The 16,730-nt window shown below is 56.3% G+C and overlaps 7 protein-coding genes across 7 annotated transcripts; 5 read left to right on the plus strand and 2 right to left on the minus strand.

The window, feature by feature from the left end:
* Positions 1–35: 35 nt before the first annotated feature.
* LTR77_006725 (uncharacterized protein) lies at positions 36–1,586 on the minus strand (the record flags this gene model as incomplete). Its single annotated transcript, XM_064803966.1, has 1 exon — positions 36–1,586. The coding sequence occupies one exon, from the start codon at positions 1,584–1,586 to the stop codon at positions 36–38; it is 1,551 nt and encodes a 516-aa protein (XP_064657767.1).
* Positions 1,587–1,985: 399 nt separating this feature from the next.
* OPY2 (overproduction-induced pheromone-resistant) lies at positions 1,986–3,457 on the minus strand (the record flags this gene model as incomplete). The annotated part of the gene is made up of 2 exons (XM_064803967.1): positions 1,986–3,220; positions 3,421–3,457. The coding sequence occupies 2 exons, from the start codon at positions 3,455–3,457 to the stop codon at positions 1,986–1,988; spliced, it is 1,272 nt and encodes a 423-aa protein (XP_064657768.1).
* A 1,809-nt stretch (positions 3,458–5,266) lies between these two features.
* On the plus strand, positions 5,267–6,179 carry LTR77_006727 (uncharacterized protein; the record flags this gene model as incomplete). Its single annotated transcript, XM_064803968.1, has 2 exons — positions 5,267–5,741; positions 5,797–6,179. 2 exons carry the CDS (start codon positions 5,267–5,269, stop codon positions 6,177–6,179), a joined length of 858 nt encoding a protein of 285 aa, XP_064657769.1.
* A 667-nt stretch (positions 6,180–6,846) lies between these two features.
* LTR77_006728 (uncharacterized protein) lies at positions 6,847–7,487 on the plus strand (the record flags this gene model as incomplete). Its single annotated transcript, XM_064803969.1, has 2 exons — positions 6,847–7,333; positions 7,408–7,487. The coding sequence occupies 2 exons, from the start codon at positions 6,847–6,849 to the stop codon at positions 7,485–7,487; spliced, it is 567 nt and encodes a 188-aa protein (XP_064657770.1).
* Positions 7,488–9,772: 2,285 nt separating this feature from the next.
* On the plus strand, positions 9,773–12,380 carry NTH1_2 (alpha,alpha-trehalase nth1; the record flags this gene model as incomplete). The annotated part of the gene is made up of 4 exons (XM_064803970.1): positions 9,773–9,931; positions 10,004–10,064; positions 10,120–11,983; positions 12,038–12,380. 4 exons carry the CDS (start codon positions 9,773–9,775, stop codon positions 12,378–12,380), a joined length of 2,427 nt encoding a protein of 808 aa, XP_064657771.1.
* Positions 12,381–12,762: 382 nt separating this feature from the next.
* CPR6 (peptidyl-prolyl cis-trans isomerase cpr6) lies at positions 12,763–13,951 on the plus strand (the record flags this gene model as incomplete). Its single annotated transcript, XM_064803971.1, has 2 exons — positions 12,763–12,807; positions 12,866–13,951. 2 exons carry the CDS (start codon positions 12,763–12,765, stop codon positions 13,949–13,951), a joined length of 1,131 nt encoding a protein of 376 aa, XP_064657772.1.
* Positions 13,952–14,612: 661 nt separating this feature from the next.
* On the plus strand, positions 14,613–15,833 carry LTR77_006731 (uncharacterized protein; the record flags this gene model as incomplete). Its single annotated transcript, XM_064803972.1, has 1 exon — positions 14,613–15,833. The coding sequence occupies one exon, from the start codon at positions 14,613–14,615 to the stop codon at positions 15,831–15,833; it is 1,221 nt and encodes a 406-aa protein (XP_064657773.1).
* Between the last annotated feature and the right edge of the window lie 897 nt (positions 15,834–16,730).

A 16,730-nucleotide genomic window follows, 5' to 3' on the forward strand; every position in this document is an offset into this window, starting at 1 on the left:
ACAGCGACAGTCCGACGACCAAGACTTTGATGCAATCAAGGCATCGCCACTCCCTGAGCTGTGACGGGGGAGATCTTGCCCTTCAGCGCATTGAACACAATGGGCGCATGCGGTGAGCTGGTCGTGGTTGATGTCCGCCAGCTAGGCTCTTGCTTTGTTGTTGTCGAAGAACTCCTTGGCGATTTCGCTCGTTGCATTGAGCTCTCTGCATCGCCTGAGCTCGGCGGCGTAGGGACAGAGTGCTCGTTCACTTCCTGATTGGCGTTGGGTGGACCCCGCTCCCTGTCGCAGGTGTGGGCCTCCTCTTCATGATATTGACCTGTGATCCCTTGAACTTCGGTTTGCGTACCGAAGCGCTCCTGCTCCTCCATCTCTTGAACCTGTAGGGTTGAAACCTTCTTCGCAGAATCAGGCGGCGATGGTAGAGCTGAATTGACATCTTCCTTGATATCTTGGATCGTGGCTGCTGCTTCTTCAATAGCAGACGGCGATGGTTTCGAATAGACGCCGATGTCCCGCGGCTGCATGGTCTCCAGTGTACCGCCTTGGACGGACCCAATGATCAATGGCACAGATCTGCTTCTCCGATGGGCCACTGGAAGTTGTGCGGCTACAGACTTGCCGGCCAAGCGAGAGGTGTCGTGATTCCGCAGCACAGAAACGCTGCTTTCTGTTCGCCGCCTGGTTCCTGGTATTACCGCATAATGAGCATCCATCGTTGCAAACATGTCCAGCTCTCCGATCTCAGTAGCAACGACCGAAGTTGCAGGCGTAGCATAACGAGAGGAAGTACGCTCTGTCGAAGGCAAGTCCCGACTCCCATCCATCGCCAAAGTACTCCAAGCGCTCCTTTCGAATCGGTTCAGTCGATCATCACCACGATAGCCTTGATTTCTGTCCTCAGTCATCATCTTGTTCATTCTCTCTGGCTGGCCCTTGGCCTTGTCTCTTCTCCCTGACAGTTCGCCTGAAACCGTTGCCCTCTGCGCTTCCTTCCAACCCTGTCCCGATCCAAACACCAAACACCGCGTCACCACGAACCACGAACCACCATAACGATGCCCCCACCCCCCTGTCACCACCCAGCCTTCAATGATATCTACCGCATCGACAACCGCGCAGCAGACAAGCACGACGCCCAGACAGACCGCTGCGTGAAGGGCCCAGACGGCTTGCACGCTGCCATCGTCGCTGCGCAGGAAGGGTAGTCCGGAGGTTGAGACGATGACCGTCATGGCCATGCCAAGGAGGGCGAGAAGGAGTTGCGCGGCTTCCGTGGCGAGAGCGTGGAATGTCGTCAGGGGGCAGAGGTATTTGGCTGAGAGATTGAGGCTGGAGAGGGAGCGGTAGCTGAGGCTCAATGTGAGCACGATGAGGAGGAGGAGGGCGGAGAGGTTTGCTGTGGCCGATATCGTGGTCTGGAAGGTGGTGTCCGCCATGTGATTCTGCAGGGAGACGAAGGCCTGATGCCAGGTGTTGAGCCGTGGATTGCTTTGTTCATGCTCAACGAAGTCCGTCAGAGGATGTAAGAGGGTGATGTTGCTGGGCATGGTGGTGAAGGCTTGCTGGGACATCTTCGACGGCATGTTGGTTTGAGGAAGTAGAGAGATCGAAGGAAGAAATGACAACTTCTCCTTGCTCGGGTGTAGACCTTGACCGTGTCTCGGTTGCCACAAAGAATCCTGTAAGTGCTGCTAGACAGCATGCTCTTCGTCTCATGCATGTCTCAATCGCATACCGCAGCCGAGACATAGCGATGCTCGAGCAAACAGAGCAGGAGGGCGGAGACTACAAGACCGTGAGCGTTGAAATAGAGACGGAAAAGATGATCGTATCTCTTGTGAAGGAATGATACATATCCATAAAAGCCGGCTAATAAGCCCGTCGCTCGAAGCCTGCCACATCAAGTTGGCGGTCAGAATTCTAAATGCATGAGCTCGTAAACATCCCATCTCCTAGCTTTCACAAGATCATTTTGAACCTGCTCAGCCTGTCGAGTGCAAGTCTGAGAACGGGCTCGCGTCATCTTTGCCAGCCCTCTCATCCACTTCTGAGGTCCTACTCGCCCTCTTCATCGCCTCTTCCTCCACTGCGCTTAGCCCGCCGATACTCTTGCCGCGGTTCCTCGCAGGGCCATCTGTGCTGGATCCAACCGTCCTGGCCATTGAGGCATACGGGTTAGGTCGCATGTTCGATGCCGCTGTTGCAGCTGCAGAAGGTTGCTCGGTCGCGTCAAAGAATGGAGATTCCGTCGGCTGCACCGCTGGAGGTGTCACGAAGTCTGTGTTTTGCGCCGAGGTCAAAGCAGTCTCGGGTTCGTCTACTTCAGCGAGCGGCGACGAAACATTGGGCGCATGTTTGCCGGTCGAAGCGCCTGATGCGTCACTCGTCTGGCGAACCGGGAATCGGCCTTTCGTGCCGCCAACTGTGACTTGCTTGACTTTGCCTGCGCTGCGGACTGAAGGATTGGGCGAGAGACCTGCTCCTTGCCCTGGCATCACGACCTGTAGTGTCTTCACGTTGCCACTGGACTCTTCCGGCGTTGGCGCTCCAGTGCTACTACCGGATAACGAGGTTGAAGATGTGCTGGACTTGACGGACACCATTCGGGGTGCGAGCCGGGACGCAGCGACAGCAGGCATGGGTTGGGATGACGCGTCATCCATGAAAGTGTCGGAGGCCATGGAATCCCGCATGAGTGATGGCGAAATAGAAGTCATTGTGTAACGTGTGTCGCGCTTATCAGAGTTGATAGATGAGGTGCCAGACCATGTGCTGTCTCTGAGATCTCCAGGCCGGAAGAATAGTGCATCGCCTTCGTTGCTGAGCGGACTCTTTGGTGGCTGTGACCGGTGCGCAGCAGGGATGGGCGGGACGGGCGCGTGTATGCTGTTGTGGTCTGATCCATTGCGGTTCGTCACTCCAGGTATGTAGGCAATCTGAATGATGTTGCTCGCTCGGCTGAGAATGCTGGCTGCAAGCGATCCTCTAGTCCGCGTCGAAGCCGCATCGCCCATTGTTGTGAATTGTGTCGAGCGCTTCTGGCTCGAGATCTCGTCGGCCCATTCCTCCTCCAACTCTGCGTCTTGCTCAGCCCGCCTCTTCTTGATCCAGAAGAAGTAGATGCATAGCACGACTATCACAACAAAGGCCACACCTCCCACGACTCCACCTGCGATCGCGCCAACATTTGGTCCATGATGGACTGGCTGGTTGGGATCTGGTATACATGTATTGTGGGCGCAGTTCCGGCAGCTCTGCGGGATGAGCGAGCAGATTTCGCCGTCGCCGCACGATGGACACGATGGAGTCTCTGGAGGGCATTGGACGCATCGCTTGAAGATTGTTCGGAGTGTGTGCTCGACCTCTGCTGAATATTAGCATCTCGGCATCATCCATTGCGGGTAAGCGGAGCGTTACCTCTCGACATCAGTCTGCCTTTGACCGTCGTCGCCATGCTTGCGGCCAGCCGCTTGTGTGGCGCTCTTGCAACGATGTTTCTCAAGAACTTCTGTCACAACGCGGTTCCAACTGCAAGTAGCTGTCGTCTGGTTGTGTTGCTGTTGCTGAGGCTGCCGCGCGTATGTTTCGGCTGTCCAAGGTCCGAACTTTCCTGGCTTCCAGTTCAAATGCCGCTCCAACACTGCGGCTATGAGTATGAAATGAAAGTGGAAGGGGTGGGTGTAGCGAGCGACTCGAAAGGAATGTGGTACGGGATGCGGTGTTGTTCCAGCGGGTGGTGGTGGAGGTGAGGGTGGTGGTGGTGTGCGGGTAAGGAGTCTGGAACTGCAACGTCGCGGGAGAGGCCGGAAAGCTTGTTTCAGCTTTGTCTCGAGATGAACCGCGACTTCAATCTCCACTGCATCCTTTGTTCTTCCTTCCTATTACATCGCATCTCAACTTGGAAAGAATCATCAACCCATGGGCACGGCCACGGGGCGAAAGCATGCGTGAACAGTGTTCATAGTGACCAGGAGCGTGTGGCCACTTTCTTCTTTCTGGGCTTCGACACTGTCCGTGGAGCACGTCAATATGGAACAACCGGTGCGACCACGACAAACGGTCGAATCGTCAAACTGGACTCAAAGCGCGGTATAGCTCCTGAGCCCTGGCTTGGCGCCCCTTGGAGACCAGCCGCGATCGCAACAAGCCATCTGTAGAAAACCCACTTTGGGAACGACCGCCAGTCTTCGTATGAATCAATCATGACGCTCCATCGCCTACTATACTGTTGTGTCCTCCGTATGTCTCGATGCGGATCGCGACAACTACGATGGCGCAGGACTCGCTCCATTGCAATGGCAAAAGGTGAGATGGATAGATGTTGGTCCGAACTAGCACTGGAGAAGGAATATCAAAGCATGGAAGACTTGATACAATACTGGCTATGACATCTCTTCCAGACGAAATCGGCGCCAACACTCTCGCTTTGGGATTGGGGATCATGGCCATGTTAAAATAAAGCACGCATCAACCACGGCAGAGAAGACAGCGCGGTGTCTGAAGTTTGAGATACTTCATACTTGGCCTTGAACTCAACCGGTCCCGCCAGCATGCCTTGAATACAACACTTGTGCTTGTGGGATCTGTAGGTGTAGGAATGTGCAGTGAAAGGCAAGCAAGAAATCCAGGCCACTCAGTAGAAGATGAGCTGGTCCATCGAATAACATCGTCAGTTCGCTCTGGTGCAGTCAAGAGAACTCGGTGCCGTTGCAACGACGAAGTTGAGAAGTTATCATAAACTATCTACACTTCCCAAGCCCAATCAATCGTGTTACCGTACAGAATTATCAACGTCGAAGAATGGTGTCTGGATTGCAATCCGTAGCGATATCGGCCATCTAACTTCTTGCCAATCACGCCGCTGTCGGCCCCCACTTTCGCACTTATCAATCTGATTAGATTTTGCCTCTGGAATATCACATCTCACCTCGCCATCACAAGACTACTAGCATAACAGCCAGAACAATGACGAGATAAGGCATTTTCGACGGCTACGCGCCGGTAACAGAGGGCAGCCCGCCCACTCCGAGCCTTCCAATTGAGCAGAGCTGAGCAGAGCTTTGCATCTGGGAACACCCCCTACCTAATACTTTGTCTCTCTGCACTGTTGGGGACTCCCAGGGCCGCAATACTGGACTAGACTCGCCAGTTACAGTCTTACCACTCAGCCGTTTCGCATTCCAGGAGGCCATCTTCCGCGTCAGTACCTGCCGTCCATCCGCCCTGCGAAACACACCAACCTCTAGGAGATCCCACCACGACTATGTCCATGAGTGGTCCCATGGCCCGGCCTGTGGAGCTGCCGGCCAGGACTAGGCCAGGGCGGAAGCCAATGCCGGATGCAGTAGTAGCAGGCCAAGACCGCCGCCGTGGGCAGAACCGCGAGTCTCAGCGTCGATATCGCGACAGACGCAATGAGAAGCTCGACGCCATCGAAAAGGTGAACACCGAACTGAGGGCCGATCGTAACAACCAAGAATCAGCAAGACGCAAAGCCGAAGAGCAGCTCCAGAAGTCAGAATCCGCAAGGCGCGCGGCCGAAGCTCAGGTCGAGGAGTTGCAGAGGCAAGTGGACTCGCTCCAGAACCAGGTGAACTCCCTCCGCCTCCAACCCCTTCACGCGGCACAGTCGCCTCGCGGTGCATCGAACTCCTCTCCGGCCGATCGAGCAGATAGCGGCGCCCGGTTCGATACCTCGGAAGACTTCTTGGAGAAGGATTTCACCACTCAATACAAAAGTGAGTAGTCGCCATTGCTTCAAGTCCCGTGGACGAAGTACTAACCGTATATCAGGTGTAAGCGAGCCCTGCGGCTTCTGCACTGACGTCAACAACTGCGCGTGCATAGCCGCCAAGCAGCCCCCGAGCGCACCTCAAGCCGGCGGATGCGACGACTGTCTCGCCAACCCGCTCCAAGCAGCTGCTTGCCGTAGAATGGCAGCGTTGGCCGAGACTCCTAGTCCTCGCAGTATGGGAGCGGAGAGCAGGATTCCTTGCTCGGAGTTTTTGGGACGGGCTAACGAACGGGGCCTCATGTCACGATTGCAGGAGTTGGAGCCTGCGCGGTTGAACCCACGGCATTTGGAAGGTGGGCGGTGGGAGACGAGTGAGACGGAGGCGGCGAATGCTTTGACGCTGCTTCAGGCGAGCAAGCCGGCGAGGAAGTTTACCTTTTAGTATTGTGCACGTGTGGGTTTCGCGGAGACTCTGTCACATGCTGAGCACATGCAAGCAAGATGCAGTGGCATGTCCGCCGTATTTTGAAATCGGCCACGGCGGTGCCAGCAGCTGATTCGTCGATCAGTCATACTTGGGGTCATCAAACAACGTCTTGCGACTACAAACCTGGATGTCTGAGACCCGGCCTGTGTTCAAATTTCTGGCAGTGAACACACTCTCCTTTCCTACTCTCTCTTCCTGCATCTCATCATCAGCCTCTCTTTCTACACCTTCCACATGGCTTTTCGTCGTTCCAGCTATAACCGTTCTTCAATTTCGTATACCACATTCAAGTCGAACAAAGAACTTCCTCGTACAACCTCGCCGAGCGCCAGCCGAGCACAATGCCATTGTGTCGACCACCAAGCCTTCAATGCATACTCTCCGAGACCGTGATGAAGTACTCACGACACACTGCGATGCCGAAGCCAGCTGAAGTCGGCCACAATGCCATTGAATCGCTTTGAGGCAGACTGTCGTTCACTGGATCCACAATGCAGGCTCGTGGACTATGTCGTCAACTCCTCTCGACGCTCTGGTACAGACGGTATATACGCTCTCGAGTGATCAAGATGGAACTCAATTCTCTAAACCACAAACAAATACCGGACAATATCTCATCAAAATGTTCACACCAACCACCGCAAACGCAACGGAAACAAGCGCGAACGAGACGAGTCTGGGAACCATGATCGAAACCATCGAGACCCGCCTGGTCGGTCATAAAGGCTGCTTGGCCTTAATATTCTTCGTCTGCATCTTGATGATGTATATAGGCTTCACTACCGACGCGATGGAGGCTGAGGACAATCATGTTCCTCCGTACCGAAAGGACGAGGAGGACGAAGAGGCTCTCATCCACGCTAACACCTCTCAGATTAAGCAAGAACCGAAAAGTCTAGCTGGGATGCTTGCCAAAGTCAAGATCATCCCAGCGTACGGTCAAGGAGGAGATATTGCGGACCAACAGCGATTCCCACCGAGCTACACCACTTCAGGTAACAGATACTACGACCTGGCTGACTGGGTGGAGCAGCTGAGCCTGAACCCCCCGCCTCCGGGTGGTTACGTCAAGCACAAGAAGGCGCTGGCACCGTCTCGATCCCGACTAGGTATGGCGAACAGCGAGAGAATGAGGCTGTTGAGAGAGGAGACTCGATCTCCTTCTCCACGTAGGGTCGTGAAGAGCAAGAAGGCTTCGGCAAGGTCTCGTTCAAGATTGGTCGGTACGACCAGCAAGAGTCCGAGGTGGAAAGGGGAGGATGACTTCATGGAAGGCTTTGGGGGATGGAGCGGTCGAGTCTCCGTCCTCCTGGTTCCGGCGACTTCGTCAAGAACAGGAAGGCTGAAATGGTCACTCGTCCAAGGTTCGCTGTCCCGACGTGCGAGGGTCTGAGGCTGGCAAGAGAAAAGGAATTCGCGGAGGGGATCCGGGAGATGGGAAAGCTGACGTTGTGATTCCGTCCGAAGAATGTGATGTTGGCAGTCGCCGGAGCTTTCGATTGATGGCATGACGATGCTCCAGACACTGGACAGAAGCGCTGAAGGAAAAACATCAAGCCTCATTTGTAGAAGAGAGAATGCAGATGATTTTCAGAATACCTATTTGTTCGTTCCTACCTTGGTCGTTCCCGCTGCATGTGAGAATCGCAAGCCATCGTCAGGCCTCAGTATTTAGCAAACGCTCGCTTTCGTGTGCTCAACTGGCTTGGAGAATGTGTATGGCGAGAGTCCTTTAGAGTGGTTGGACATGGTACCAGATATGGTGACGCGGCTGAAGGGGTCATTAGTTTGATCGTCTTGAACGGAGGCTTTGCCGGTCTACCCATGGGGTGGTGAGGGCTGGTCCGCTGGAGACTGGAAGTGCTGGAGTTTTCAAGTGAGAAGTATCTCAACGAATAATCAGACCCGCGTAAGCTTGTGCGTGCTGTGATCTGTTGCTAGTTCGAAAAACGGGGTTGTTGCTCAGTGCGTGGAGGAGGTCGTCATGCGAGTAGTGTGCAGACAGTGAGACGTGATGATGGCTCTCAGGTTGCTCTTTCACCTACACTTACCCAAGCACGAAAGATCGGCGTGGTGAAACTCGAGAAGATTTCATATAGCCTTTCAAGCAACATACACGTACCGTCCTTTTGTCCGGGCAGCGACAATTCCTCACCTCGGGCCTGCTGAGATCGTGCAAGCAGGTGTGTGAACCGTAATGACCGAAGTATCCTCAGGATGATGGTAGATCTTTGGTGGCCCGACCCAGTTCACGCACTCGGTTCATTCTGCTGCTTCTGTTCACTACGCGCTCGCTGATCTCACCGCCACACGCAGCGCTGCATCAGCTGGGTTGTCGTAGCTATTGGATGCCCAAACGAGACAGCATCGAACCATGCCGCCTCAGCGGTCAGCCATGATGTAAATACTGAAGTGAAGGCGTGCTAGTCCAGTAGCCCGGGTACTCAGCCATCTCACTTTTTTGACAAGATCTGGTTCAGCAGTAGCCGCATGCTCGACGGTCTCGCGCGTCTGCCTATCAGCTGGTGTATGAACTACCGGAGAGGCGTCCGCAGGCGTTCTGACATGGTGTGCAGACCTCCCGTGCATCGTCCTGGTGTCCAATACTGCTGGTGGCGCAGGTGGAAGTGAGGTCGACTCTCCCCGTCACGCTCGTGTCGTCGGCATTTTCTGACCCTCGCCGGATGTACATAAGCGAACCGCCTCTGAGCCCCGGAATGGCCATTGCATTGGAAATGTTTTGCATTTTGCAGGGCCCGTAGGCGAGTAGAGTGGCGGCGTTCGCGTTACACAGCAGTAGTCGACGCCCCCGTTCATCCTGGCGGGTCGGAAGGGCTCCGCGGGCATCTGCATCGCTGCATGTTTTGGATCCTTGAGCAGCTTTGTGGTTGTTTTTTCTCCCAAACCAATGCCAGATGCTCGTGGGCCGATGAGATCGCGGTGGTCACAGCTACAAGAGAGGGGCTTTAGAAGGGGTGGAGGCTAGACAATGGGCTGTCTGAGCCGAGACCCTGCATGGGCCGAGAAAAATGTTTCGGCGTCGGCGGGCTCGTGTCACGCAACATCAACATCATACCTATCGGGACCTTGGGATGGTGCTGGTTGCAGCCATTGGCTCCTCACTGCGACGAAGGAGTTGCCAGAGGGGTCGACGCAGCTGCCGACGAGCACACCGCCTGCCTCGCCCTCGAGCCAGCCGTGAATGTAGCAGCAGGAGTGATGATATGTAGGAGTGGCCTTGCGCCTGCTGACCCTCTTCACCAGCGGACAGCCTCGAGAACAACAGTCACCGCCGCCACCCAGTCCGCGTCACCCGCCTCACTATACCACTAAGATTGCCTCAGACTCTTTCATTGTTCCGACTTTTACTCTGCACTTCTTTGTCCTTCTCCCAACTTTCGCGGGGAACTCCACCTCGCGGTCCAGAACACCTCTGCTACCTGACATCATCCCTCTAGACCTACTGCAGGTACACCGAGCGCGCGGAGGCTCTGAAGCCCGCCGAAATCACCTCCAATCCACCGACTCTACCTCAGCCCTCCCAGAGCATGAGCGTGCAGAGATCCCCTACCAGTCCTCGAGCCACGACCAAGCAGAGCAAACCACGCAAGGTTTCCGTCGAGTTCGACCCGTTTGCAGCGCCAGACAAGTACTACAGCACCTCGTATGGCGGTCGGAAGGTTGGCAAGAGCCGTACATACTCGGAGGTACGTCTATCATGAGTCCTCTCCACCAGGAGCTATGTCACATGTCAGTCACTGACACATGATCCCAAATAGCACGATCCAGCACTCTCTAGAGTAGAGGCCTATCGGCATCCGGGTAGACGAGGGAGTCAAGGTACGGCTGCCGCATGCGTATTCACGCTGAGGGACCATACTAATCGTAAGGACAGATGTGCCGGGCGGAGCACCTCGTCGCTACCTGCTCGACGTCGACGAGACACTCGACAATCTGAGGAAGCACGAAGATACAGACCACAATGATCAAATCACCATAGAAGACCGTGGACCGAAGTCGTTCTCGCTCCCCACGGTCTCCTCGGAAGGCTATCGCCGCTTCGACATTCGCGGGACATACATGCTCAGCAATCTACTGCAAGAGCTGTCCCTTGCACAAAAGTACGGCCGCAAGCAGATCGAGTTGGATGAGGTCAGGCTCAACGAGAACCCGGTGAACCGTTTGTCGCGGCGGATCAAGGACTTGTTCTGGGCCAATCTCACGAGGCGCATCGATGGTAGGAACGTCTTTCAGGTCGCCAGCGATCCCAAGGATTGGACGAAAGAGCCTCGACCACGGATATACATCCCTCGTGGGGCACCCGAGCAGTATCATTACTACAAGCGAATCGCAGAAGAGCATCCTAAGGAGCGGCTGGAAGTGATGTGGCTTGCCGAGGAACCTGGCGACGATGACTACGTCCGAGATCTGAACGAAGCTCCCGGTCTACTCGCGATTGAGATGGAGCGGGTGGCTGACACGCCTGAAGGCAAGCCCGACTACAGAGGACTGCCGTTTGTTGTTCCTGGCGGCCGCTTCAACGAGCTGTACGGCTGGGACAGTTACATGGAGACCCTGGGCTTACTCGTCAATGGCAAGCCGGAGCTCGGTGAATCCATGGTGAGACACTTCTGCTTCTGCATCCGCCACTACGGCAAGATCTTGAACGCGAACCGGACATACTACCTCTGTCGCTCGCAGCCACCCTTCCTCTCCGACATGGCGTTGCGCGTTTACGAGCACATCAAAGAGGATCGAGCTCGAAGCACAGAGTTCCTCAGGACCGCTATGCTCGCCGCCATCAAAGACTATTACAAAACATGGATGTCAAAGCCACGCTATGACCCGGTCTCTGGTCTCTCCCGATACGTGCCAGGTGGTCGCGGCATTCCCCCGGAGACCGAGTCTACTCATTTCTACCCCGTCCTCAGAAAATACACGGAGAAGCATGGAATGACGTTCCAAGAGTTCATCGAGGCATACAACTATGGCCGTGTCTTCGAGCCGGAGCTGGACCAGTACCTACTCCATGACCGCTCCGTCCGCGAGTCCGGCCACGACACCTCCTACCGCCTGGAGAAGGTTAGTGCCCACCTTGCGACCGTCGACCTGAACTCTCTGCTTTACAAGATTGAGTCCGATATCTGTCGCACCATTCGCTTCTTCTTCGGCGACCGGCTGGAGATTCCACCAGAGTGGCAGGTGCCCGGCAAGCCCACGATCGAGACGTCTGCAGTCTGGGAACGCCGCGCCGCCAAGCGACGCAAAACCATGAATGAGCTCATGTGGGACGAGGACACGGGCATGTTCTTCGACTACAACACCGTCAAGAGGGAGCAGACTGGCTACGAATCCGCCACCACTTTCTGGGCTATGTGGGCGGGTGCAGCCACGCCCGCACAAGCGCTCACTATGGTCCAGAAAGCTCTGCCTCTCTTCGAAGTCCACGGCGGTCTGGTCTCCGGTACGTTCAGGTCACGTGGACGCATTGACAAGGACCGCCCATCCCGCCAGTGGGACTACCCCTACGGATGGGCACCACAGCAGATCCTGGCATGGACTGGCCTGCTGCGATACGGCTTTAAGGAAGACGCGCAGAGGCTGGCTTACCGATGGATCTACATGTGCACCAAGGCGTTTGTCGACTTCAACGGTGTGGTGGTGGAGAAGTACGACGTGACGAAGAAAACAAACTCGCATGTCGTCGATGCCGAGTATGGGAATCAAGGAGCGGATTTCAAGGGTGTGGCTACGGAAGGGTACGTTGGACCATCACCCCTCATCTTTGATGCTGATACTGACTGGTACTGCAGCTTCGGCTGGGTCAACGCCTCCTACGTCTACGGTCTACAGATCGTCACGGAGCACATGAAGCGCGCCCTCGGCGCCGTCACCGAGTGGGACGACTTCAAGCGGATGACCGAGGCCAGCTCCGCGAAGGAGGCGGCGCAGATCTTGGAGCACGCGCACATGAACGACAAGGGCGCGGGCCAGGTGCACGTTGCCGAGCATGTGCATCTCGCTGCTGCGGGTGTGTCGTCGCCGAAGCTGCCGCATAATCATCAGGATGAGAGTGGGCATAAGGCTACGCATGGGGCTGCGGAGAGGAAGGAGCATCATGGGCCTGGGGAAGTGAAGAGTGGGGGTGTGCATTGATTTGGCGGTGATGAAAAGTATTCGTTCTTGGGCGGCATGTGTTGGAAGAGCTTCACGGCTGTGGGGGATTTTGATATCACGAGTGTTTGGGCGGCTTGATGCATCCTTTGGGCTTGATCAGAGTGAAGACCAGTGGTGAATAGGACCTAGTTGGCAGAATCAAAAGGTATTATTTTGGCTGACAGTTTCAGTGCTGCCACATGTGCTTTCGATGTACCTGCATGTGAAGCCCCACTTAAGATTTCTCGAAACATCTGCCTTGACTTTCACTTGACAACAACCACTACAACACCAACCTCTCCATACACCACGCTCACTTGCGTACACACCACTCTTCACTCACGTGCTCTACAACACATCGTACCCAACTGCCACGGCAACAATGGCAACCAACGGCGCCGCAAAGCGCTCGCACGTCTGGTTCAAGGTACACCCACCAACACCCTCCCTCACCACCTTCCTCACCCACTAACCACCCCCTCCAGATCTCCATCGGCGGCACCGAAGCCGGCCGCGTCCTCTTCCAACTCTACAACGACGTCGTCCCCAAAACCGCCGAGAACTTCCGCGCCCTCTGCACCGGCGAAAAGGGCCCCGGCGCGTCCGGCAAACCCTTGCACTACGCCGGCAGCACCTTCCACCGCGTGATCAAAGGTTTCATGATCCAGGGCGGGGATTTCACCGAGGGCAACGGCACGGGCGGGGAGAGTATTTACGGGGAGAAGTTTGAGGATGAGAATTTTGAACTGAAGCATGAGAAGCCTTTTTTGCTGAGCATGGCGAATGCGGGGCCGGGGACGAATGGGAGTCAGTTTTTCGTTACCACGGTGCCGACGCCGCATTTGGACGGGAAGCATGTTGTTTTTGGCGAGGTGGTGGGGGGGAAGAGCGTGGTGAGGCAGGTGGAGAACACGGCTGTGGGAGCGAATGATGTTCCCGAAGCGCGGTGTGTGATTGAGGAGTGTGGGGAGGTGCCTGAGGGAGAGGATGTGGGGGAGTTTGTGAAGAAGACGCCGGATGCGACGGGGGATGCGTATGAGGACTACCCCGACGATCAGCTGGGGCCGGGGGAGGAGTGGAAGGGGACGGAGATTGTGCGAATTGCGACGGAGGTCAAGGGAATGGGGAGTCAGGCGTTTAAAGGGGGGGATGCGAAGCTGGCGCTGGGGAAGTACCAGAAAGCGATCCGGTATCTGCAGGAGTACCCCACGCCGCTGGAGGGGGATCCGGCGGATATGGCGCAGCAGTTGAGCAGGCTGAAGATTGCGCTGTACAACAATTGCTGCCAGATGCAGTTGAAGCTGCAGCAGTACCGGGACGCGGCGGGGTCGGCGGACAAGGCGATCGGGGTTGAAGGTATTACGGATGGGGATAAAGGGAAGGCTTTGTACCGGAAGGCGCTGGCGGCGAAGGAGACGAGGAATGAAGAGGAGGCTTTGCGGTGTTTGGAGGAGGCCGGGAGGTTGGTGCCCGGGGATGGGGCGGTGCAGAGGGAGTTGGCGGAGGTGAAGAAGAAGGCGGCGGAGCGGAAGGCGAAGGAGAGGAAGGCTTATGCGAAGATGTTTGATTGAGCGCGTATACCACAAGGCGGACGTGCTAGGCTAGGGGAGGATGGCCTCTGCTAGACACGGCTGGATGGGCGGCGCTACACGGCTACGAGGAGATGAAGATATGATACTGAGCATTGATGGGCATGGCAAGCATTCAAAGAAGATGCCGTTGCTGCTACACTGCGTTTTGAGCGAGTCTACATAGCGAGCATGGCCTGGCTGGCCACTCACGCTGGTCTAGCTGGCTGTTGAAGCAATACCACCTTCATACCACCCACCTTCTCTTCCCTTCTTACACTGCGACTCATGTCGCAAGACGATCAAACGCTCGTATCAAATGCGAGATTGAGGTAGAGGAAGATCGACAGTGTTTGAGATTGTCCCACAGTCCCGTTGTGGCCAACACGCTGAACCCTGAATGCGGCACGACGTCACTCTGGTCACCTGCCTCAATGGCGGTGCTCCTCCTCACTTCGCCTTCTACCCGACTAGACCTAGTCTTGTAGTCACCGTCGCTCGCTCAGTGAGTACTGCCAGGACAATCCAATTAGCAGCACATGGCTATCCAGCAGTTATAGCGACGCGCGAGCCTTTACCAGCTGTTCTCGCTTGATCGAGAAGCACAGTGCTCCGCGGGGACGACTTACCCAGGTAATAATACCAGTCGCATGCTTCCACGGCCATGCCTCCAGAACCAACACAGTACGACGCTGTCACGCCCCAGGACTCGGCGACGCCGCTGATCATATCCGAGCAAAGAGGCGAGCAGGACGGTGCCGCGGAAGAGAAAGACCCGAAGACTGGGAAGCGGAAGTTCTGGGGACTGGGCAGGAAGATGGAGGAGCAGAGGGACATGGCGGCGGCAACATCGTCGAGTACCAGCTCAAATCTCCAGCCCACGGCACAGCAGTCGACAATGCGACCGCCTTCGCCCGGCAAGGCACCAGCCGACCTGAGACCGCAGTCGGCAGAACCCCCACCCATCCCCACCACCCCCTCCCGCCATCCCTACCCCTCCGTCGCCAACGCCGCCGCATCCCCCTCCCGCCTCCGCTCTGGCTCCCCACGCCTGCACTCCCCGGCGTCGAGCGAGATCTTCGAGCGCAGCGTGCAAGAGCCGGTGCAGATGTCCACTTTAACCGACGACACCGAAGCCCACATCCCCTCCCACGTCATCACCGAAGACCACATCCCGCCCGCCCTCGAAGCCTCCGCGCAGGCCATCACGAGCGAGAATTTGAATGCAGACGAAGTCAGCATCGTCATGTCCGCGTCGCACCAACCGGCCGCCCCGGCTGTGCTGGAAGGCTCGTCCAGCCAAGCGGATCTCACGCAGCTCCAGACCCCGCCGCTACAGCACGCAGCATCCCAGGACTCAGAGCACGCCAGCTCGCTACACCACTCCAGCATCGCCCCGGCCCCCGCAGCCGCTGATGACGACGGCGCCAGCAACTACGGCCAACTCGACCCCAACGACGTGCGCCGCCTCTCTTTCATCTCCTTCGCCGACGTCGTGCAGAGCGAGCACGCCGCGCCCTCCGGCTCCGCCCTCTCCGACGCAGGCGGGAATCGCGACAGTCTGCACATCGCCTCCCTCCCCTCGTCCTTCCAAAACGAAGCGCGCGCGGCGTCACCGCTACGCTCGCCACGGAGTCCGGGGTCGATGCAGAGTCGGACTTTGAGTGGGGGAGGTGTTACCACCCCTCCGCCTGGTGTTAGTGGTGGAGTGGAGCAGGGTTCTCCGCCGCAGCAGAGCGAGTTGACGATCGAGACGATGCGGCAGGCGGTTAGGAAGACGGCGAGTGGGGATTTGCAGCAGGCTGGTGGGAGAGGGGCGGGGATGAGTCCGGTGGGGTCTTCTGAGGAGGTGGGTGGGGGGAGTCGGAGTCGGGGAAATTCGTGAGGATGATTTACGGGTGGATATCTGGGACCAGAACTGGACCTGAGGGGAGGTGAGAGGGGGGATGTTGGAAATGAAAGGCTGTTGGAATTTCGAGAAGACTTGGGATGATTTGGATGGCTGCATACTTGGCTACCTTAACTGATGTGGCCTTGGTACTTTGGATGGGTATAGCTGAGCAGGCTATGCTATCTATCTCTTGCAGCTAGCTAGCTAGCTAGCAAGCAAGCAATCGAGACCTTGTTGATAAGTGTGTCTTTGCGTTCAACATACATGCCATGCCATGCCATGGAGTGCCCAGGTCACGCAAGTACATGTATACCTAGGTACCTGCAGGCCTTTCCCCGACTTTTCAACGGTCTGGCGTGGGCTGGCGGCGGGATGGATATTGGATGATCTGCGGTCGAGTGTTTTCGTCTGGTTATCTGTGTTTGGAGAATACCTTACAAGCTTACCTACTATATCTTATCTTCGTAGGCTCGTAGGCTATCGTTGTACGGAATGCCAGATCTGCATCGTACACCGTCTTCACTGCCTTGACTGCCTTGGAATGAACAGTACAGTACCTCGTCACAGCGTGTCGGAGCCGAACGGGTACGATACGTATTCATCTTCAGCAAACAACATCGTCGTTCTCGGCAATCCGCACTCGCCGCCAGCACAGCCAGAACCAAGTCAGACCAGAACCAACAAGAACTTAAACGTGGAGAGTGGAGAGTGGCGGAAGAAGATCAGCGTTTCCATCGCATCCCCATCCCCCCTGTCGAGGCGGTGATTTCGAAAGGCGGGGATTGGGCCTGCTTAGCCTGTTCGTTTGGCTGCAGTGCCGAGACGATCTGTTGTTCTGGCGAGCTTGTGGTTTCAGGGCGGTATCCTTGGCTTGGAGAACCGAAGAGTGGT

Source organism: Saxophila tyrrhenica (assembly GCF_035928015.1).
Source record: "Saxophila tyrrhenica strain CCFEE 5935 chromosome Unknown scaffold_10, whole genome shotgun sequence".
NCBI lineage: Eukaryota > Fungi > Ascomycota > Dothideomycetes > Mycosphaerellales > Extremaceae > Saxophila > Saxophila tyrrhenica.